Below are 23,315 nucleotides of genomic sequence, written 5' to 3'. Positions count from 1 at the left end.
GTGTCACATAATAGGCTGATATATAAAATGAGACAGCTTGGTCTGGGTGAAAACGTGTGTATCTGGGTAAAGAACTGGCTCAGAGATAAAAAAAACACAGGGTGGTAATAAATTGATCGTATTCTGATTGGGCCACCGTGGCTAGTCGGGTACCACAGGGCTCAGTACTAGGCCCCATTCTGTTCAATATATTTAGCAATGATCTGATAGAGGGAGTGCACAGTAAAGTATCTAGATGGACATTGTCTTCTTATGACCTAACATACTATGTTATATACTTGGTTACTAGTGCCATATAAACAGGCCTCTTCAGAGAGCTGACAATGCTGCGGAGCTCTAAACAGACCACCCCAACAGCCATTAAAAGCAGTTGGAGGGAGGGGGGGGAGCCAAGCTGAACTTTTGTACCAAGGCCCATGATCCTGTAGCTACGTCCCTGTGTCCGCTAAAGGGGTTTTCTGGGCAATAGGTTTTGCATGGAATACCCCTTTAAAATGACTCTTCGGTTTCCGGACAACATTCTGTCCAGGATGGACGGGTGGAGCGTATATTACCCGCTGCTGGTTTTCTTTGCCCATCCGCTTACTCGGAAAAGACACAAACTTTTAGCACAATTATATTTTCCTAAAATGTTTCTTATTGTCCAAAAGTACAGTAATCTCGGGATGTCGTTTTAACAGTTTTTTTCTTCTCATTTAGCAGGAATTTAGGTCTGAAGCAGTTAAGTGGGTTATTGGTAGTGTGGGGGTTAAAATCGATGGTCCCTATGGAGCTAGTAATGCTCTTGTCACCCCAAGTTACTCCTCACTGAACCTTGTTTGTGCACATTGTCTCTGCCGCTTGCTCACAGCCCTGTCATTACAGGTCCTCCTGGCTAGGGGGCGACCAAGCCGTTCACAACTGACTTTCTGGCTCGCAGGCTTAGAACCTCCTGGAAGTACTTCCGGGTGACAACAGCGGCTCCCGGATGTTCTCGGCTCCGCGGGAAGTTTAAACCTTGGCCTGCGCTGCCGGCGTCTTCAGGATGATGGAGACCCGCAGCCTGCTGGAGAGGATCTCGGACCGGACGGCGGCTGTGAGTGATGGCGCCGCGGATAGGACGGGCCATGTATTAACAGCTGCCTCCTATGACACAGGACGCCCCCTCCTGGCGCTCTTTACTTACTGCTGTGTGTTTCTTCCCCCAGCCCAGAGAGCCGTCTGCCCCCCGGAGCCCGCAGGGTGGTCGCAGCCCTCCGCCCTGTGCGCACAAACTACCATGGACCGACTCAGACGAGGACGCCCCGTCACTGGGAAGCAGGAGGGCCAAGCCAGCAGGTATGTGTCCCGCCGGCAGGGGGCAGCAGTGCTGTGTTTACATGCTGGTGCTTGTGAAAGCTGCATTGCTTTCAGCCTACAGTCACATTAAAATTGGGAAAAACCTCCTAAAAATGTTGGTGTGTGAGTGTGGTTTTCTTTTTTTTTTTTTTAAAAGACCTTTTCTCGTGTAAATATATTTGATGCAAAACTTGGGTGCATTTTAACCCTTTAGTGACAGCTAATTTTAAGCCCCCTTCCCACAAGGGTGTGTCTATTTGTGGATTAATTTGTTTGTTTGTCTATTTTTATTTATTTATTTATTTTTTTTTGTGTGCACATCGGTTTGTTTTACTGTACTTTGTACCTAATAAGGCATGTTTGTGTGCAGAAATTGAAATAGCTAATTGGTCTGAGTTCCAGCTGTGTGGGGTTTTTTTTTTTTTTATAACTGATTTTTTATTTTTTTTTCTTTCCTGTGTAAAATCTCTAAAAATATTTATATGCTGTAGTTTTCAACGACTGTGGCATCTGCAGGGTTAAATGGTATAGAGGAGCAATAGATGAGCGAGTCCTCATCTTTTGTGGGGGGAAAAAAAGACCCCCATATGTGACAATCGGATTGATATGGGGGGGGGGGGGGGGTGATAACATGTACAAAACAATCATGCCCCACCTCCCGGGACAGGGGTACACTGACTGCAAAGTGACGGCTGTAAAGTCAGTATTCCCGACCCCACTTCAATATATGAAGAGATATGCCCATAAGGGATGAACCAAACATGCAAAGCCACCTGAAAAGATCCTGATCCAGTCAGATCTATAGGTTCCAAGATGAAGCAAACGCGATGGCAGCATACACGGTGCTATTTCAAAGAAGGTTTTCCTTTTATTTCTTCCACAAATGGTTACAACGTTTCGACTCGCGTCTTTATCAAGTATAAAATCACCCCCATATGAGATATATATATATATATATATATATATATATATATATATATATATATATACACACACAAAAATGCTCAACTACATGTCAAATCCCAACCTGTCATGGTGTGGTCTCTCCTCCTCCTTCCACGACCGCTGTCATGGTGTCCCTCCGTACCAGCCCAGCGTCTCCATTGATGTACTGCGGCTGCGCAGCCTCAGGGATAATTCCCCGTGCCGTCCGAAGTCCCACGAGAGCCGCAATTGCACTACGCATGCGCACCCCGTGGAACGCATCCAGCGGTCCATACTCGCATAGTTACCATCAACACAGACTTTATTATGCCTGGATAACAAAGGAACCTCCATCATATATATTTCTACTTTGTTCTACATCATTCTAAGTTTCACATGGATATAGTTCCATAACGTTGTCATGCATAATCAACAAGACGCAATCCATATTCTGGCACTGGCTACATCTCATGAATATAAATACTCCATAATGACAATTAAAGGGGTTCTGACACACATAATGTTTTTATGCTTTAGCAGCCATTGTTCCCTGGTGTGCCTAATGGACCCAGGGAACCCATGGGTTAATGGCTGCTAAAGCATAAAAAGATAATACTTACCTGTTCTTCTGTTGTTGTTGACATCGGGGGGTCATCTCCCAGCAGGCGCTGCTCCTCTTCTGTCTGCACGAGCCGCTCCGGGATCGCGCGCATGCGCAGTGGAGAGGTGCCCTCTGACAGGAGTCAGGACGGGCTGCGTCTCCACTGCGCATGCGCAGCACTCCGGAGTTCAGCCGGACGGACGGGCCGCCCACAGCAAGCACTGCTTGTGACGCGCTTGCTGTGGCGGTCCGTCCGTTGACCTCGGAAGTGCCTGACGGACGGACCAGAGCAGGAAGCAGTCTTTTTGACCGCTCCTGCTCTGCTTTAAAGGCACAGAAGAAGATGCCGGCTGGAGGGGACATGTCTGGCGATCGGGCCAGGCCAGGCAAAGTGAGTACAATTTATTTTTTTTGTCGTCAGAACCCCTTTAAAGCCATAACTCATATAAATATGTAGCGCATACATTATCATGATACACAACAGTGCAGATGAAATCAAGTAATAGAGTATAATGCATATATTATTATCAGGATATGGCACAATTAATATACAGGGAAAATTGCTAGAAGAGGCAACAGGTAGGCAGGAGACCGCCATGTTGGAGAGCCCACACGATATCTACGGTATAACAAAACAAACAGTTACAATCCCATTCACTATAAAAGTGCCGTAATGTAAATAACGGGGGAGAGATGCCGACACCAAATATAGACTGTTACAAGAATGGGCCACAATCATATTCCTGATTCAGTCCCTTTGGGGTTAATGTATCTGATAAATAGATCCAGCGCAGTTCTTTTTTCTTAAGTGCACCAACACGGTCACCACCTCTAATTGACGGGGACACCCCGTCGATCACCCGAAATTTCAACTGAGATGGAATGGCCGGCATCATGGAAATGGCAAGGGATGGGCAGATCGAGCTTATTGGTACGAATGGTACTTTTATGCTGTCCAATCCTGCATCTTATTTCTTGGCTAGTTTCTCCTACATACTGTAGCCCACAAGGGTATGTAATTAGATATATTACATAAGAGGAAGAACATGAATGGCGACCAGAGATTTTAAACATCGTACCAGAGCGTGCATGGTGAAAGCGATCACCCTTCACCATATTACTGCACGAAACACAATTGAGGCATGGATAATTTCCCGGCTTAAGGGGGGCAAATAAAGGTTGTGTTGGGGCCTTAGTCTTTTTATAAAAGGAATGGACAAGTTTGTCCTTCAAATTCTGACCCCGTTTGTATGACCTCATCGGAGGATTAATGAACTCCTCCGACGTGTTATCCAAACTCGCAATAGGCCAATGTTTCTTGAGAATGGCTTGTATTCTCTTACTAACCGGATTCCCGACCCCACTTCAAACGGCTGTAGCTCCAGTTCTGTAAGCGCTACAAACATACACTCGGAGCCCTTTTAATGCCAAGATTCTTGGTAGCGCTGATGGCCTTGGAGCTAAAGCCTTTTGATCTAGAACAAGCTCTGTTTAACCACAACTGTAATGTCCTTTTCCTGCAGAACTTGTTCTAAATTGTAGACGGGGCTAAAGTGAACTTGTCGCCTCCCTACAACACCATAAACTAAGTTATGGTGCTGTTAGGAGAAGTGAGAGGAAGCTCGCTGATGTGTGGGTGTATACTATACTATATAACTTGTGATATTTGTTGTTTCCAGAAGCCAGATGTGCGCTGACCAGCGATCCCTCCGCTCCCGTGAGAGACAAGCCCAGGTAGCCTATTCGTGCGTCTCCTTGTCGTGTGAGATTTGTGCATTGAATGGGTTCATTCGCACTTGTGATGTTTCCCTGCATGACAGCACGTTGCGATGCAGGAAACACATGGCAGCATGTCCATTCTGTTTGCGATATCGCTCATTGTCTTCAATGGGGTTGGCAGCAATCGTGATCTCCTGTCGCGGCCGTGACAGCTGCTGCGGCGATGAACAGAACCCCCACAGAGATGTGAGGTGGTTTCCTTATGAAAACTTCTTGCCTCCAGGGGTTTTCAGGACTGTCGAGGGCGATATTAGGCCGCGAGTCACAGCCCAATATCTGCCTCGCCAGTGTGCAGAAGCCCTAAGGGAAATTTCCATTGTCCAAAACGTGGTTTATAGTTCCAGTCCTTGATTCAGGGTTCGGAACCACCCATTAGTTCATCAAGCCCTTCACGTCCACAATTGTCTGCGGCTAATTCCTCAGCGATGGCCTGGACACTATTTAAATTGACTTATTTTAATTAACTTTAACTAGGCCTTATTTTTGGAGCAGGGCTTATATTTTAAGCATTCTCAAAAATCCTGAAAAATCCTTCTGCGTACTCAAAAAAAAAAAAAAAAAAAAAAAAAATCATGCTAGGGCTTATTTTCAGGGAAACGGGGTATTAGAAGTATAAGGATATGTTCACAGAACAGGAAATTCAATCAGGCAAGTTATGTCGTCCAGAGCAGAGCAGCCAGAGCTGTATGCAGACTGCTGTAAATACACAAATCCTCAACCAGGAAACTACATCTGAAGGAATGACTTGACCTTTGAAGGAATATTTATACACCTGCACAGTATTGATGTCTGGATGCTCCTCGGGCCCTTCATCACATAGACCTGTACCCTCTTAGGCCGGCTTCACACGAGCGTGACGGGCTCCGCCGCGTAATATTCCGCAGTGAAGCCCGTCACGGCGCCCCCCAGAGACCCCATACTTACCAGCGGAAGATAGCGTGAAGACGCTTCCCCGCCCACCGCCGTCGCGTCATGTGACACGCCCACCGTGTCACATGACGCGGCCGTGTCACGTGACGCGCCGGCCGCGTCATATGACGCGGCGGTGGTAGGCGGGAAAGCGTTTTCACGCTATCTTCCGCTGTGTTACAGCGGGAGATACCGTGAACGGACGGCTTCCATTGACTGCAATGGAAGCCGTCAGCGCGTACACCCGCGGCAAATAGAGCATGCCGCGGGTGAGGACGGGGGATTTCACGGTGTGAAATTCCGCATCGTGAGCATTGAGCTATTAGGTTCAATAGAACCTAATAGGGGGCAACGCAGCGGATTTTTGCCGCGAATTTACGCGGTGTAAATCCGTTCGTGGGAAGGAGGCCTTACTTGGTGTGGCGTTCTCCCAGCCATATACTCACAATGGTCAGATGATAGATGGACATATCCGTCCTCTTCTGTCCTGCGCTAACAGATTGTTTTGTTTTTTCTTGCACCCTTCTGAACTGTTCTGGTCTAAACTCGCAGGAAAAAAAAGCCAAATAAGCATCACCTGATACTGCAGGGCAGCTCAGTCCCCACATCCCTGATAGCATGCAGACAGCCAGATTGCAATATGAGGGAGCTAAATATTTCTTTTTTTTTTTTTTGTCCTCCTCGTCCAGGTCCTGTGTGGTGATAACGGATTCCAGTGATGAAGAGTTTGAGAAATGTACGTGATTTTTCTTTTTCTTCATTTTTCCGAATATACACATTCAATTTATTAAAGTCGGTGTCCATCTTTAATGAAAGGGGTTTCCCGATCTTTAAAAGTTGTGCGCCAATGATTTATATGCGGTAAGAGCTGTCTCTTACTAATGCACTGCCTAGAGCTGCGATGCCTCTGTAAGGGTGGTTTTACATCTGCGCTCAGGGTTCCGCTTTCCTGCTCCGTTCGGGAAGGGGAATCCCCACCGCTGAATGGCTCCGTCTCTGGATGGAACCGAACAGTACTGGGTGGACCCCATTGACTATAATGAGGTCTGTCCACTTTCTGCCCAGCTGCCCGACTTTTGGATGGAAGAAGGTGTTGCATGCAGCTCTTTCTTGCAGTGTTTTGAGTCGGATCCGTGACGTGACCTGCAGCTGGACGTTCCAACACAGATTGGAAGCCACCATAAGCCAGTCTTGCTTGCTGTCATTCAACCATGTCCCTGGTGTCTTTCCTGTTTATGTGAACTCCCATGCTCTTCACACATAGTTATGTCCCCTATCCCCCTCCTTGTAGTAAGGTGCATTACGCATCACATGCCTCCTGTCACCACTGCCCCCCCATCTGGAAGGATCATGTCTTTTATGCTGGGCAGCAGAAGTTTCCCAGTAGCAGAGACTTTGTACTGTTCGGTACGAGCCAACAACTAACCAGAATCATTCACTTCTCGCTCGTCCATCTTCTGTTGGCTCCTTCACTTCTCGTTGACTTTAAACACCGATCGTTCAGCCTTTCACATTCGCAAATGGGAAGCACTGATTCTTGTTGGATGAGTCATCAATGAATCTACCGGTCTAAACAGGCGTCACGAGAGCGAACCAGCTAAAATATAAGGCTGCAGTAAGCAAAAAATACAATAGATCACCTAAGAGGCGCTGTCCGGCTTTGCCGCACGTCTCCACTGCAGCTTCGGCAGACTTGCTTGTAGTTTTTCCCCAGTGCTTCCTGGTCAGGGGTTCAAAATCCCTGCCACCAGTGATTGGCTCAGCCAATCACTGTAGCGCTCGATGAACCAATCACAGCCATCGCATTGAATGGGTGTGATTGCTACTCGAGCACCGTGGCTCAGCCAATTGGAGCCTGCGCTCGATGAATCAATCGGAGGCGTCGCTTTCTGGAGGGCGGGATTTTGAACCTCCAAACCAGGAAGCGCTAGGGGAAAAACTACAAGCAAGTCTGCCAGAGCTGCAGTGGAGACGTGCGGCGGAGCCGACAGCACCTGTTGGGTAATGTGTTGTGGTGTGTGGGTTTTTTTTTTTTGTTTTAATGGTAACTTGTCACCTACTTTTAACCCTATAAGTTAAGCTTATGGGCTTAAAGTAACACTCACATCCCCAAGCTCAGTGGGTCATACTTGCCTCTCCCTGGTGTGAGCGGTGAAAGTCAACAGTCAATATCTTGAGCGGCGTGCTAGGTAGTCTACCTGTTCTAACTTTATAATGGGTGGACTATGTGGCAGCACCTCTCAATAACCATCCCTGGGCTCAGCGGGTCGCCTACTTCTAGCCCTATAAGCTTAGTTTATGAGCTGAAAATAGGTGACAGATTTCCTGTACAGTGATGTGGCTCTAAAACTAAGTTAACTTAAAACGGACAACCCCTCTAATGAAGAATTTTATGACCGCTTTTGCACATGCTATCTGTTCATTTGTACCAGCATCACTCCCCTGTGGGGGTCGCCATTTGCTGCTTTTCTACACTATTACGTGAAAGAGTCGCTGTTCGGGAGATCGGGGCTTTTAAGGGGTTTCCAGCACTCTTTGTAAGCGGGCTGCAGCCTGTCCGATGGCCGGTCTGTTACTCAGTTGTCCTCAGTCCATCCTCTTGTCTAAAGCTTGATGTCTATAGCACCAATCTTTAGACATGGGGAGGGCTGGGGAGGACCGAGTAGCAGACAGCCTGGACCAGAATGAGCTGCAAGACCACCGCTGGATGCATGGGGAACCTGGGAAAGCTCATCTCCCAGCCCACTGCACTTCCAGACAAAAAGAGGTATGATCATGTATATGACCATAGCACCAAAGTACTGTTGGTGATATTTTTCTGGTGACAGATGTTAAGTAAATGGACTTGGTGTGTTAGAAATCTGTGTATTTCTGTGCTGGTAAATGGTCTGTCTTATAGAAGTGCTGGGCTTCAGTTAAGCTGATCATAAAAAGTTTTCTTTTTCTAGTTTTAACACAACTGAAAACGCCAAAAAACTCATCAAGCAAAGCTCTGGATAAACTAAGTAACAGGTATGGCTCAAGGCTCCAGGTATTAGTAATACACTGATGTATAGCTACTTTGCGTCTTGTATTCCATCTTGACTTCTATAGCCTCGCCTTCCAGTGGAGGGGGCTGATTTCATACTATCTGGGAGGATAATCCACAAGCACTATAAACAATTCTTTTATTGAAGGATGTCTCCATAAGGGTGGTGTCACGTCTCCGCTCGGGATTCCCCTTTCCTGCTCCGTTTGGGGAGCAGGAAAGGGGAATCCCGATGGACGGACCGAACGGTGCCGGGGCGGACCCTATTGACTACAATGGGAACTGTCCGCTTTCCGCCCAGTTTGTGGACAGTTTGTGGATCTGTGATGGAGTTTCCGACTCTGGTGTGAAATTGGCCTAATACAGCATGCGAGGAGCTGAGCAGAGATACAGCGTTGGCATTGAGACTATAAATTTGGTTGCTGTTGCTCTTGACTTGGCAAGCAGAGTACTTCGCTACACTACCGCTACAAACCATATATACTTCCATATTTTCTTCGAGCTACTTGTATGTGACATTGATATATTTTAACAGTTTGAAGGATTTCATCGTTGAATCCGATGATGAATTCACATCAATATTTTTTAAAAGTGGAAAAACATCCAAACCCAAAAAGGGTAGGTAACGCTTAATTTCCTAGTTGTGTGTGTGCATGGAATTAGATCAGTGTCCAGGTTTCTCAATCTTATCTGTTCTCAGGCATCAAGACGTCTGATACAGGACTTGAAAGGTCCCAAAGAAACAGCGCCTCTACGTGTTGGGATTCTCCGGTGTTTATAAGTGACAGTGATGATGATGATTCCATAGTAATTAAGAGTGCCTGGCGTGACCGACATAGAACGAAGCCTAAGATAAAGACTGATAATAGGTACAAGTTAAAGTCGGTGGGAACAAGTGGCAATGAAAATATTCCTGAGACAAAGGAATGGCCAGCTGGGCATCAGCCTAAGGACTGTACTTCTGGGAGCTCTGATGAGGAGTTTGAAAGTCTAATGGACCGCATTAAAAACCGGACAAAGAACCAAACACCTTGTGACAGTAAAATCAAACCAAGGACTGCTGTAACAGGTAAAAATGTGTTAATACATTATAACATGCTCGTTAGGACTTGTTCACACTTGCGGCAGAGCCTCCATTCGAGGCTTCCAACACACATCCATCTGGAAAAATTCTGCTGGACATGACCTAATCTGAACAGTTCCTATCATGGTCAGTGGGGTTTGCCTGACACCATTCAGTTCCATCACGGCCGGCTGATATACGCTACCCATCTGATGCATTGGTTTATAATGCATCAGTTCAGATAGGCGTAATCCCGCGGCGTAAATGGCCGGCAAAGATAGCGCATACTGTGTGCATTCCGGTCAGGCGTTTTTACGCCGACCAGAAAAGATAGTTCCTGGACTATTTTTCGGACGGAATACGGTGGCGGCTCCCATGGATTCATATGGGAGCTGCCGGAAAAGGGAGGTGAGAGGGAGTTTAGCAGCATGTCTGCTGAACTCTCACCCCCTACCCCCTTCACCCCTTGTCGGCCGTTTTAAATGGGAGTAGGTGGGACGGGCAGAGAGCTAGTTGCTAAGCTCCTGCCCCCTCCTTTGGTTGGCAGCTGACAAGGGGCGGGAACTTGGCACACTAACTCCTGCCACATCCCGCCCCCTTGCCGAGAGCTGGCGAGGTGGAGGCAGTTTAGCAGGGTGTGGTATTCCGGGTGTGGCGTATATTTGCCATACTCAGCTGTCTGTCTGGCATTAACACGTCTACATTCATGTGAAAGAGCCCTAAGGCTGAACAGTACAGCGGTGTGAACAGAGGCCTTAATCTGTTTGTTTAATGTCAACTCTTTGGGCAGAAAGTGATACAGCAGTATGCCTAGTACATGACCATGGGGCAGTGCCTAATGCAGGTAGTTTTTGGTGCCTCTTGAATATGTTGTAGACTGCCATATTGGGTTATGTACTGGGTATACCATCTATCCGCGCTAAGGAGCCTTGGGGGTATAGCTATCACTACCACTTATCTGTATCTGGGTATGGGTGGTAGCGGCAGTGTCCAAGCAGTGCGCATGTCAGGATGGTAGGGACACTTCTTAAAGAGGAACTCTGCCCGTTGGTCTGTATTGAAATTTAAAAATGCCGTTAATTATAAAGATGGTTATACACTTGCATTTTATTTAACTCCTTAGTGACAGCTAATATGCCTTATTACTGATATCACTAATGGGCTTTTAACTTGAGCATACACTTTTTTTTTTTTGGTATGGCAGTAGCTCAGCTGACTGACAGCCAGGTGCCTGCTCTAACCGCCAGATGCCGAAAAACCTCACATCCTAGCAGTTAGAGCAGTTTAATCCCTTACATGCCAGAATCAATAGCAACTGCAGCACCTAAGCAGCTGACAGTGGTAGGGGGGGGATTTTATGTCACTTATCAGCACCCAGCAGTGGGATTACAAGGCTCCCATAGTAGCCTGACAAGGGCCTCCATGTCTGCCATGTAACTTGGCCTACTACACCCTGCTTCTGACAGTAACAGGCTGTTGTCATAGGGCTAGTAGTATGCATTACTTATATAATGCAGTGTACCATTCTAGAAGTGGAACTTTTGCACCCTCAAGTCCCCTTGAGAGACTAAAAAATAGTGTCAGCTTTTAATTTAAGAAATGTTTTTTTTGTTAATGGATAAAATACGGAAGTTTTTTTTTAAATTGTATTTTTTAAAAAAGCTACACCCAATGGGTATTACTCCTGTAATGACCCAGACGGAATAGTTTATTTTTTGCGAACAGCATAAATTTTAAAAACAAATGCCAGAATTGTTCCTTTCTTCTGATCGTCTCCCAAAAGACACAATAAAATGCAATCCCAAAGTCAGAAGTCCTTCAGACCGGTATTATTAAAAACTAGAACTCTTCGCACAAAAAAAACAAACCCTCATGGAGCTTCGCTGTCAGGAAAAATAAAAATGTTTATGGGTCTTAGAATGCGGCGATGCAAATTCAATTGTGTGTTGTGCAAAAGAAGAAAATTCTAAATCCTATATAAACTTGGTATCTCCGTAAACCAAACCCCAAAACAATGGCAGAATTTTGGGGGTTTTTCCATTCCATAAATGAGGTTTATATAGGCTCATGAACTAGAAATAACTCCCGGAGTATCTCTTCAGGGCGCGGTCTGCCGTTGCTAATCAGCTTCACATTACGGTGTGGATTTTGGTGCAGATCTGCAGCGGATTTCACTCTTTAAATTGAAATCCACTGCAGGGGTGAAATCTGCTGACGTAAGAACAAGACATGTCTGCAGGCTGTTATATTATTAGTAGGATCTCTAAAGACACTTGTGCAGGAAAGATGTGCTAATGGAAATACTAAAGGACTTGCAATTCTGTAATTGGGCAACCGTTACATTAGACACTTTAGTCCTAACTACACATTCATAGGGGCTGGAGTCTATTAAGGTGCTATTGAGAAGGCAAACCCTCTAAGCCTAATAACTTCTAAAGGGGTATTCTGGTTGGGACACGTTATCCCCTATCCGCAGGACAGGCGATAAATAGCTGAGCCAAGCCGGTCTAGTCAGTCCCTAAAGGAACAGAGAATGTTGCGGTCGGACCCCCTCAGCTTGTTCCATGGATGGGGGATAACTAGTCACAACCAGAATACCCCATTAATTGTTTTTTGACACAGATGCTCAATCTATGAAATCCTTAGGGGTGGTGTCACACAGGACTCCGCAAAATCGATCAAGGGATTTAAATGCCACTGATCGTGGTTTTTGCCAGCAGGTGTCTGCTGTGAGAAACAGCTGGCACTGCCATTGTATGGAGCGGGATCAGCTCCAGAAATCCCCGAACGCACAGGACATAACGCTACATTCTGGGTTGCTAAGAGGTTAAAGGGGTTTTTCGACCAATTGATACATTGTTATAAGTGTGGGGAGAGGGGTGTTATGGAAGAAAAAAAATTAATAAAACACTTGCCTCTCTGCTGCCGCCGTGCTGCTTCGCTACACACTACAGTCCTCCAATGTTCTAGTTACTTCGGCTGCAGCAGTCACATGGGTTGTTTACCCACATGATCATTACAGCCAATAGAAAGCCCAACGGGGACATCCCATAAACCTGCTTGGGGCTTCTATGTTAGAGGCCCATGGGACATCGCCATGCTAGGAGACCTGGTGCTCTCACCTTGTCAGATGCAATGGTGTCAAAGCGGAGTTCGGGTAGCATGGGGAGTATACTAATTTTAGGATTTGGGTATTCAAGCAAGTAACTTAATGGCATCAAACTAAGTTTCTATATACCTTGTCAACCAGAAGCTGTCAAACACAAGACTGCCGCACCAGACCGTGAGAGCCTGCGTTGTCATGTTGCGATGGTTTTGCAGGCGCCATACATGACCCCTATGTTTCTGTATGTTTGCATTGATAGAACCTGCTAAAGTGCCGTGCTTCGACCTTACAAACACAAAGGAAAGGAAACCCAGACCGCAAGCAGATGTACTGTCCAGTCCATATTTCTTGAAGGACAAAGCTCTGAGTGCGCCGCCAGTCCGTTGTGTGGAGAGGACCGCCGTAGAGAAACCGTAAGTCGCCATGTGACCACAGAGCCATAGCGTAGAAGGTGGTTATTAATAAAGGAGTACGGACCACTCGCTGCTACCCGGTGAAGGCTGGGTGTTTGTAAAGTGGAGGACATCATGTTGTGCAGATAATGGGCTCATCAATGGAACGTGTATAAATCTAGTGCCTGAATGGTCTTTTCTTCTGATACTTTGCCAGGAGATGTCCATGTAAAGTAGAAGGCTGCTTCCTTCAAGATCTTTCCTGTTCAACATCCATATATGTGAAGAGCTTCAAGCAGAAGAAACACGAGTTGACGACCCGATTGTACAGGCTTTACAATGAGACCATATTTGATCAGAAGGTATCCTGTTACAAAACCGTACCACGCCAAATATCCTTATAGTGGCGCTATGTAAGCGTTCCTTGCCGTAGAATCCCATTCCTCTATATCATTCCCTAGACGTCTGGCTACTATACTAATGGTATCTTTGTGTAAGACGTATTACTGTGAACCTAACTACGTACATAGACGTTTCCATAGCTCTGTTAGAAGTGAATGGAGTGACACCCTTCACCGGACAATGAATGTGATGCGAATACACCTTTAATAAACTGACACAAGCTTGAGGCAAAAATCACAATAGAAAAAGACTAAAACTTGCTGCCCATCATTGATGAGGACCAGCCCGCTATCTGTGCACCTCTTCTCACTCACACACTGGTACATTTTTGTATATTAACTCAGTGGCATAGCTATGCTGGGCTGCAGTTGTGATTGGGCTCCTAAGTCATAGGGACATGTAGGCTCCACTTCGCCATATGCTGATTCGTTCCTTAACGGGATTGTACAGGATAAGAAAAATATGGCTGCATTCTTCAAAAAAAATGAAAACCGTGCCACACCTTTTGATGGGTTGTATATGGTATTGCGGTTCAGATCCTTTCACTTCAACGGGGCTGAGCTGCAGTACTCGACACAAATGGTGGACAGAAATGCTGCTGGTTTGTGGTAGAAAGTAGCTATGTGTGTCTAATTCTGGAAAACTCCATTCAATGATGAGACAGTGCTCCTGATCATTCTGCCTGATCATGGAGAGGACTTGTGTAACTGTACAGTTACAGCTGTAGTCCTCTATCCCTTCCCTGCTTAACTCTAGGGAACAGGAAGTTAAATCGAGGGCAACACTGCAGCCTTGAGGAGTAAGACCCCACTGGATTCAAAGGATACAGCATTAACCCCTTAATGATGCCCCCCCCCCCTTTAAAAAAAAAAAAAATCATACCTCCTTTATTTATCCATCGACGTGGCTGTATGAGGGCTTGTTTCTTGTGGAGCGAGTTGTATTTTTCAGTGGTGCCATTTAATGTACCATATAATGTACTGAAAAACTTAAAAAAAATTCAAAGTAGAGTAAAATGAAAGAAAAAAAAAAAAAGACATTCCGCCATCTTTGGGTGCGTCTTCTTTCTACGGCGTGCAAACTACAACAAAAATGACATAATAACTTTATTATATGGGTCAGTACAATTGCTACTCTACCAAACTTGTATAGTGTGGTGGTTTTTTATTTATTTTATTTTTTTTCAAAGACCTTTAACTTTTTAAAAACTTTCTGCCGCCATCTTCTGCGTGCAATAACTGTTTTATTTTTCTGTCGACGTAGTTGAGCAGGGGCTCACTTTTTTGAGTGATTTCCTGTATTTTCCGTTAGTACCATGTCAGAATACATACGTCTTTTTGATCGCTTTTTATTGCATTTTTTTCTGGGAGACGGTGACTAAAAGTGCATTTCTGGCATTCTTTTTTTTTTTTTTTTCTGGACGTTCACAGCGCGGGCTAAATAATGTGCTACATTTGATAGATCGGACCTTTCCGGACGCGACGATACCAATTCTGTATTTTTTTTTCTTTTTATGGTTTTGATTTGTTTTGTTTTTTAATTATAGATATGGCAAAAGGGCAGGGGGATTTAAACTTTCTTTTTTTTTTTCTTTAATAAAATTTTATTGATCTTTTTTTCACTTTTCTTTTAAGCCCCCCCCTGGGGCACTACCACATGTGATGCTTTGGTAGCATTACGTCATACTGCAGGAACTATTTCACATGCAGTCTATCAAGGCACCCCGCGGGTTAACAGCCACGATCGGGTACACGGCCGATTGCAGCAATTGCCCATGGATGTCAGTTGTAATAAACAGCCAACGCCCACGCTGTATGAAGAGTGGTCGCCCCGCGACCTCTCTTCATACATACCCTAACACTCCAGGACGTAAATGTACGTCCTGGAATGGGAAGTGTTTAATCCTTCCACTACCCTAGATCACCTGGGATCCTTGCATTAACCCCTTTCCTGCCCCAAACCACCTATGATCCTTACATTAACTAGTTTTCTGCCCTAGCACATAATGTTATTGTGTCCCTTTTTTATATCTGGTTGTTTGATAGCTAACTATTAGGGCGCTGTATGTTAATCTTTATTGGCTGGCTTAAAGAGCCATGAGCGTTTCCCTAATTGTCCTGTTCACTAGTATCAAAAATTTGAGGGGACCTTGCCACAGATGCTGCTGAAAACTATGGGCAAGGGGTCTCCAGCTGAACTTCTTCACCAAAGCCCATACACCTTTATACTCCTGTATTAACGTCTTGTGTTAGGTCTGTTCTATAGCATGTCTGTCCAGATTAAAAGTTGGGACATCGAAAACCGATATATCGAAATATCGCTAATGCTTTGGCGATACCTTTCATCAATATTATGTCCGATATATCGGTAACATCGATGGTTAAAGGCAATATCATATCGATTTTTGTAAAGCGGAGACGTGTCTTGTGGTCCGGTGACCATATGTTCTTTCTTTACATTCCGCCCTTTCCTTTGTGTTTGTACAGGATGTAGTTTTGCTCGCGGCACTAATGAACTTATAAACAAGTTCTAGAAACTTTTGGAAAGTGTGAGGCGGCTCTTTGTCACCAATAAGGTTTGCTCCAGGCAAGATGACTCTCAGAAATAGTGGGGTCTTCGGCCCCTCCTCCACATGCCTTTGTTCATCACGTCAGACGCAGGCTCTGAACGCTTGTGTATAACATGATGGCTGTGGGCAATGCTTTCTAAATGAAAGCCTTTCCACATGCAGATGGAGGGCTGCGCTGAATGCACGAAGGTCACATCCAGAAAGACGCGACATGACGTGCGTTCAGCGTCTAACACGAACGCAGTGCCCATAGAAAAGACAGGAGACCCATCTAACACAATTGTAATTGTGTTCAGGGCACTGCTCTTGCAGTACCAGGCCCTGCACGGTTTACGCAGTGCCCAAACGCATATGGCAAAGAGGCCTAAGTCACACACTGACCTGGATGTCTTCTCACAAACTGCTTCAGTGTGAAAAGGGGAAAATGGCTCCGTAAAGCGACGTCTGGAAGCATTTTTAGTCAAAGGAAAGCAAAAGCGCTTTGTGTAATCATTGCGGAAAAACGTTGAACTTCTGGTAACACAACTAATTTAAAAGCCCATCTGAAATCGCAGCCACACATTCAACCGCTTCACGTTCGACTTCAACTCAATCGGGTACTGTAAAATCCTGTAGTCTGAGGTCTATAGCTATTCCTTCAACTTCGCAAGCATGTTCAACTTCAAGTGGAGATATTGTACAAAGCTTTAAAAATGTTGCCGCCTTTGCCGAAAGAGGAAATCGGCGTGAAAAAAATTAATTAAACCGTTTTATATGTAAGGACTGTCAACCATTTTACACGGTTGAAAAGGAAGGATTCACCAATCTCCTGAAAGCTCTAGCACCACTGTACAAGGTTCCCGAGTAAGAAGACATTTGTTAGCCATTTGAATGATAAGTACCAAGTCCTCAAAACAATATTTAGCTCGAAATTAAAACTTGTCACATCACTTACTCTAGAATAATAAATTCAAATTAATAATAAATTAATCCGTTTAGGACCAGCCACCGTAAATTTACGGCAGCTGGTCCTGGGCTTAGAGCACCGCCGATAGTAAAATTACGGCAGTGCTTTAAGTCTCCTGGCTCTGCAATCAGTCAGAAGCAGGAACGGTTTCTCAGCTGTTGGTGACAGCTGATAACCCGGAGCAGAAGGCAGGAGGGGTTTTTAACCCTTTCTGCCTTCTGCTTCCCCGATATCCAGTGCTCAATGAGCACTGTATGGGGAAACTGAAAGTGTGTGGGGGGGGGGGGGGGGGGGGTCAGAGCTGGAGGGTCAGACTAGACCCTGGCAGCTCTGCAGGTGACTAATGTCACCACAGGGGCTGCTTTCCCCTGTAACTAGGGCTCCTATGGACACCCCAGCTACAGTGGGAAAGTGTCAAAGAAAAAATATGTGAATGTCCCCCGGAGGTCTTATATGACGTCATGGGGGACACAGATAGTAAAATACATAATTACATACATCAGTAAAACAAAACAGAATAAAACAACAATACATACATAAGAAAGAGAATAACACAAAGCAGACGCCAACAAAAACCGTCGCCGTATGCGCCCTGTAAACCAAACCATACATACTATATATCAAAATGTCCAAAATAGAGGAACCCATTCCCATACTTTATTTTAGTGTAAATAAAAAGTTAAAAAAATGGGTTTTTTTAGCTTTTTACCCCCAATAAAACTAAAAACGGGAAAAAAATTCAGTGAAAAAGATATAAAAAAAATAGTCCTATATATCACGGGAAAAAAAACGCAGCAAAAATAATTTTGGTAGCTAAAGGAAAAAAAATAGAGCAGTAAAACCGCCACATGGGTAAAATCCCTAAAGTGTCTGGTCCTTAAGGGGTTAAAGTCGATGTATCGATAGTTTTCCACCTTTTTTCTTTTTTTTTTTTTTTTTTTTACAATAGTCGATACTATCAACTATCGATATTTTTGTGTCGATGTCCCAACCTTAGTCCAGATCAAAACTTTTGGCTTGTCCAATCCCAAACCTGCTAAGTTCTTCATTTAGGAGATAGTCGCAGCAGAGCCGTGATGATGCTATACCACTGTGCCGTACATTCTCACTTAGAGCCCTCCTCTCCTAATAAGTTTCTTGTAATTTCTTGCTGTATTGGCCTTAATATCATCTTTTCTCTTACTGTGTCTTTTTTTTCAGCTTCCTGAGAATTTAGAAATAACTTGGAATAAGAAGATGAGAAAGACAGCCGGTTACTGCGTTACGGGACAGAAGCGGCCGACGTTGGATCGGTATGCCAGGATAGAGCTCTCTGAGAAAGTTTGTGACTCAGCAGGTGCGTCTCAATTGCATATATTCTAGCATGTTGAGGATAAACAGTGTGTGTGGTTATAGAATTACTTTTTGTCAAAAATCAAGCGCCTAGGAGTGAGTGTCATTAAAATAATGTATGGTTGGAAGTTTCTTAAATCGGTAGTAGTTTGATACTTGCAGTGCGTTAAAACTTAATGTAACTACAACCGTTTGTGCTCAGATCGACTCAGAGATACGTTAATCCATGAACTTTGTCATGCTGCCACTTGGCTCATTAATGGAGTGAGAGATGGGCACGGGCAATACTGGAAATTTTATGCTCGAAAGACCACCCTCGTACACCCCGAGTTACCAATGGTGAGCCGATGTCACACCTATGAAATCAATTACAAGTTCACCTACGAATGTTCACGCTGCAAGAACACGTAAGTTGTAAATGTATCTAACTAGATGTCTACAAACTTCCCCTTGTACCCTTGTATTTGGGGGTCATTGGAATATGACCTCTGTTTACCGTTTTTGTCCATCTTTTACCGACCTCACATGAGTGTTTATAGAGTAAAGAATAAAAGGGCAAAATATATATATATATATATATATATATATATATATATATATATATTTTTTTTATGGTCCTGTATTGGCATATTTTTACTTTGAGGAATTATTAACATTTTACCTAAATTAGAGAAGGGTACACTGTACAGTTCTACCAATTGAACAGGAAAACTAAGTGTGGACAACTTGGGCTGCGTCTGACTCGACATTAGTTGAAATTCACTTCAAAGTAGCAAAAACAGAAGGGGGTGTTCTCACATTGGATATTTCATGTGGATTCCGGTACTTATTACACGCCGACATCTGATATATCTGCTTCCCATGGACTTAAATGGGATCTCAAGCTGTAGTTCATACATTGCTGACTTCTCTGCTGCGAACTTGAAATCCACACAGTGGAAATTCCGCTAATTGAGGCTGAAACTCCAGCATCACACCGACATTAGTGGCTGATCTAACTGCAGGTGCGTGACAGAAATCCGAGGCCGGCCTTGTGTTACCGACGTGGATTCTCTTGCAAATCCTTTTTCTTTTCTTCACAGGAAAAATCTCAGGCCTTAGGCCTCCCTCACAGGCCTTTTTGTATAGCGTTTAATGCTGCCTTTTCAGCGCTGCGCTAAACGCTGTACAACGCTCTTATTCATTTTAATGGGGCTGTTCACAGAAGCGTCAAAACGCTGTAGTTTGACAGCAATGCATGTTCTAGCTTTGGCCATTTTCAGCTGTCCATCGCCCATTGAAATGAATGGGCAGCTGTTTTAGCGCTGCTGAAAATGTGGTGCAACTGGGTGCCACATCTTTAAGAGCGCTAAATGCAAGCCCTACACTACCTTTTTAAAAAGAAAAAAAAAAATCAATACTTGCAAGCGGACACTGTCCGGATCACTGACGCTGCTCTCCAGAGCTCTGGGCAGGCTTCTAGGCACTTGTCATCACCGACAGATCATCTTTTGCTAGTGACAGGGTTTGACGACTCTGCCTATAGTAAAAGATTGCTCTGATTGGCTGACCAGCGCTTGATGAACCAATCACTGCTAGCGCTCGATGAACCAAGCAGCCATTCAATGAATAGATGTGACTGGTGCATCTAGCGCTGGCTGTGATTGGCTTGGGCTGTGAGCTTTAGCCAATCGGAGCAATCTCTTGCTGGAAGCGGGGTCTTTAAACCGCATTGCTAGCAAAGGATGCTCTGTCAGTGATAAGTGCCTGGAAGCCTGCCCGGAGCTCCAGAGATCAGTGGCAGGGATCTGCATGGCGCCTGCTAGGTGGGTATATTTATTTATTTATTTATTTTTTTTAAAGCTGAGTTTACTGCGACCGCCTGTGTGAAGGAGGCTTTAGGCTAACCTCACACGGGTGAGTGCGATATGGGGCCATGAATCACAGCCCTATATCGTGCTCAACATCCATGTGCGATGAAATATCTATGGACAAATACATTTTTAAAACCAATTGTTTTTCCCAATCTTCTATCCATATTTTTAAATGCACTCCTATACACAACATTCTCTTAGGCCAGTGGCATGAGCGTAATACAGCTGCCTTTTATACGTCCGTAATGGGAATGAGTGTTCCAGCCTGACCGCTGGTATCCTGGACCTTTTAAGCATAATGGATCCTTTGATCAGGTCAGGGTTCCCTCAGTTAGGCCAGGACGCTCTCTGAATGCGGCCTTAACCCCCTTGTGTGTCACCGGCCTAACACAAACATTTATCTAGTCTAGTCTGTGCCTAGTAACCGTGTTCTTTCTCTCCTAGAATTGGACGTCACTCCAAGTCTCTAGACACAGAGAAGTTTGTTTGTTCTTTATGTAAGGGGAAGCTCGTTCTACAGAACACAACTCGAAAAGATGGAAGTCCCTCTGTTAACCAGCTGACTCCATTTGCCAAATTTGTTAAAGAGAATTATGGGTCTGCAAAAAAAGAAATGACCGCAATGAGTCACGCGGAAGTGATGCGGAAACTGAGCTCTGACTTTTCCACGAAGACAAAAATATCCAAGTGAATGGACTGTGAACCTTTCTTGTTTAAATGTGAAGTTTCGTCTTGGTGACCAGACTCGTCGGCTTGCTTAGATGAATTTAATAAAATGAATTATGTGACATTGTCAGGTGAAGAAGCATTTTAAGAAATTTGTCAGTCTTTGTAGCACTTGATACCTCTACTGTTTGTGCCACTTTTTCATGTCTTGTAGTTTTTTTGGTTTATTTTTTACATTTAATAAAAAAAAATTTTTTTTTTAGATCTCCTCTTTATTTATGGTTTTAAGTTAAAAATATCTTGCTAAAATAAAGGCTTTACGGAATCCTTTAGTTAGGCTTTGTAAATGTTTTTGCAAAAATATTTACAAACTACTGGGCGCAAGCCATTGGTACAAGATACAAATTACATTTTTAGGCTCTGCAGTTGGTTTTGTATTTTGGTTAAAAGTGGAGCACTAAGTTCTTTTTATATAGCATGGACATGTCCAGTGTTAGTGTGATACCCAGATACTTGATACCAGCAATGGGCCAGGTGAAAGGAGACTGTCGTCTTTATGATTGGTATTGTATCTTCAGGGACAAACATTTAAGGCTTCAGGCTTATTGTAACTTATTTTGAAGTCAGAGAATTTTCAAAAATTTTCAAAAATTCTTAGGATTGCTGGGAATGCTGTTTTTTGGGTTTATTAGAATTTTTGGAAATGGGCTGCTGTGTGTGTGTGTGTGTGTGTGTGTGTGTGTGTGTGTGTGTTTGTCTTGATATCCATAATGAAAACAAAGGTTTGGTACCGTGTTAGCCGGTAGAGCAAAATGTGATTGTTCTCAGCAAGAGAAACCAAGTAATCTTGTAGATATGATACCTTTTAATGGCTAACAAAAATACATGATATAGCGAGCTTGCGAACCTTTCGGGCTCTTCTACACCTGTCAGATCCCAGGAAAACTTTACCATATCCCTGATTAATTGGTTTGGGCACTTTTCAGGCCTATATATAAACTGCCAAATCCACATTTAGGCCAGTGTGAATAGAAATTCAGAACATCATTTACTGCATTTTCCATCTGAATCTTCCCTCTGGATCGTACTGGATTGCTACTCCCTATACACAGATTGGCAGCTAGAGTTTGGCAAATGTGTATACAGATTATTAGGTAGTAAGGCACATCCCTGGAAAGCCCCCATATGGCGTAAAAGAGTGCTCTTAGGGCGCCTACCCTCTTGCGATTTTTTTTTTTTTTTTTTTAATTTTTTAATTTTTTTTTCCTTTGCGTTTTGTGTTTTTTCTGAAGAGCAATTAGGATAGAATGTGTGTTCTTGTCCACTTGTGTTTTTTTTTTTTCGGTCCGTTGCAATTTTTAACATAGGAACTGTCAGTTGCATATGTGTCCTTATTTTTCTCTTAATGCACCCATGAATGTCAATGGAAATTAACGGGAAAGGCGCGAAAAAGCCGCAGAAAACGCTGCGTTTTTCACGCACGGAAATCGCAAACGCCAGTGGGTAGGCGCCCTTACACTTGTTGAACCTCCCAGACACTTAAAGGGGTTGTCCCGAGGCAGCAAGTGGGTCTATACACTTCTGTATGGCCATAATAATGCACTTTGTAATATACATTGTGCATTAATTATGAGCCATACAGAAGTTATAAAAAGTTTTTTACTTACCTGCTCCGTTGCTGGCGTCCTCGTCTCCATGGTGCCGACTAATTTTTGGCCTCCGATGGCCAAATTAGCCGCGCTTGCGCAGTCCGGGTCTTCAGCAGTCTTCTATGGAGCCGCTCGTGCCAGAGAGCGGCTCCGTGTAGCTCCGCCCCGTCACGTGCCGATTCCAGCCAATCAGGAGGCTGGAATCGGCAGTGGACCGCACAGAAGAGCTGCGGTCCACGGAGCAAGAGGTTCCCGGCGGCCATCTTCACAGGTAAGTATAGAAGTCACCGGAGCGCGGGGATCAAGGTAAGCGCTCCGGTAAGCTGTCTGTACGTCCCTGCATCGGGGTTGTCTCGCGCCGAACGGGGGGGGGGGGGGGGTTGAAAAAAAAAAAACCGTTTCGGCGCGGGACAACCCCTTTAATTCTAGATAGACCTTAGAATCACCTCATTGGAACACTTGTACAAAAGAGGCCAAATACCGTTAATATACATCTGCAATAGCTTTACCAGATCCCTAAAACCAGCTTTTATAGATCCTTACAACTCAGACACGTGCTCAATGCTCAGCTCCCAGAGCCACATCAGCCTTTTTCAACCTATTCCTTGATAGGAGTTCTGCGTACACAGGGCGCTAGGGATTTAATCTTGCTTATATATACGCACCTCATTCAAGCAATAATTGCACACATAGAGCTGGGTGACAAATGGTGAGAGCTAATCCCCTCACTCTCTGAAGAGGAGTGGAGTACTGAAATGTCCTCCTACACTTTGGTTTCG

The 23,315-nt window shown here is 44.5% G+C and overlaps 1 protein-coding gene across 1 annotated transcript; it reads left to right on the top strand.

The window, feature by feature from the left end:
- The first annotated feature begins 910 nt into the window (after positions 1 to 910).
- GCNA (germ cell nuclear acidic peptidase) lies at positions 911 to 21,148 on the top strand. The gene is made up of 12 exons (XM_066580843.1): positions 911 to 1,075; positions 1,188 to 1,317; positions 4,522 to 4,576; positions 6,220 to 6,266; positions 8,479 to 8,542; positions 9,094 to 9,176; positions 9,259 to 9,627; positions 12,987 to 13,140; positions 13,337 to 13,481; positions 18,237 to 18,372; positions 18,571 to 18,775; positions 20,666 to 21,148. Exons 1-12 carry the CDS (start codon positions 1,025 to 1,027, stop codon positions 20,910 to 20,912), a joined length of 1,686 nt encoding a protein of 561 aa, XP_066436940.1. The 5' UTR covers positions 911 to 1,024; the 3' UTR covers positions 20,913 to 21,148.
- The last annotated feature ends 2,167 nt before the right edge of the window (positions 21,149 to 23,315 follow it).

This window comes from Eleutherodactylus coqui, chromosome 10 (genome assembly GCF_035609145.1).
Source record: "Eleutherodactylus coqui strain aEleCoq1 chromosome 10, aEleCoq1.hap1, whole genome shotgun sequence".
NCBI lineage: Eukaryota > Metazoa > Chordata > Amphibia > Anura > Eleutherodactylidae > Eleutherodactylus > Eleutherodactylus coqui.
Note: the sequence above shows the minus strand (reverse complement) of the source record. Positions and strands in the feature narration are given on the sequence as shown.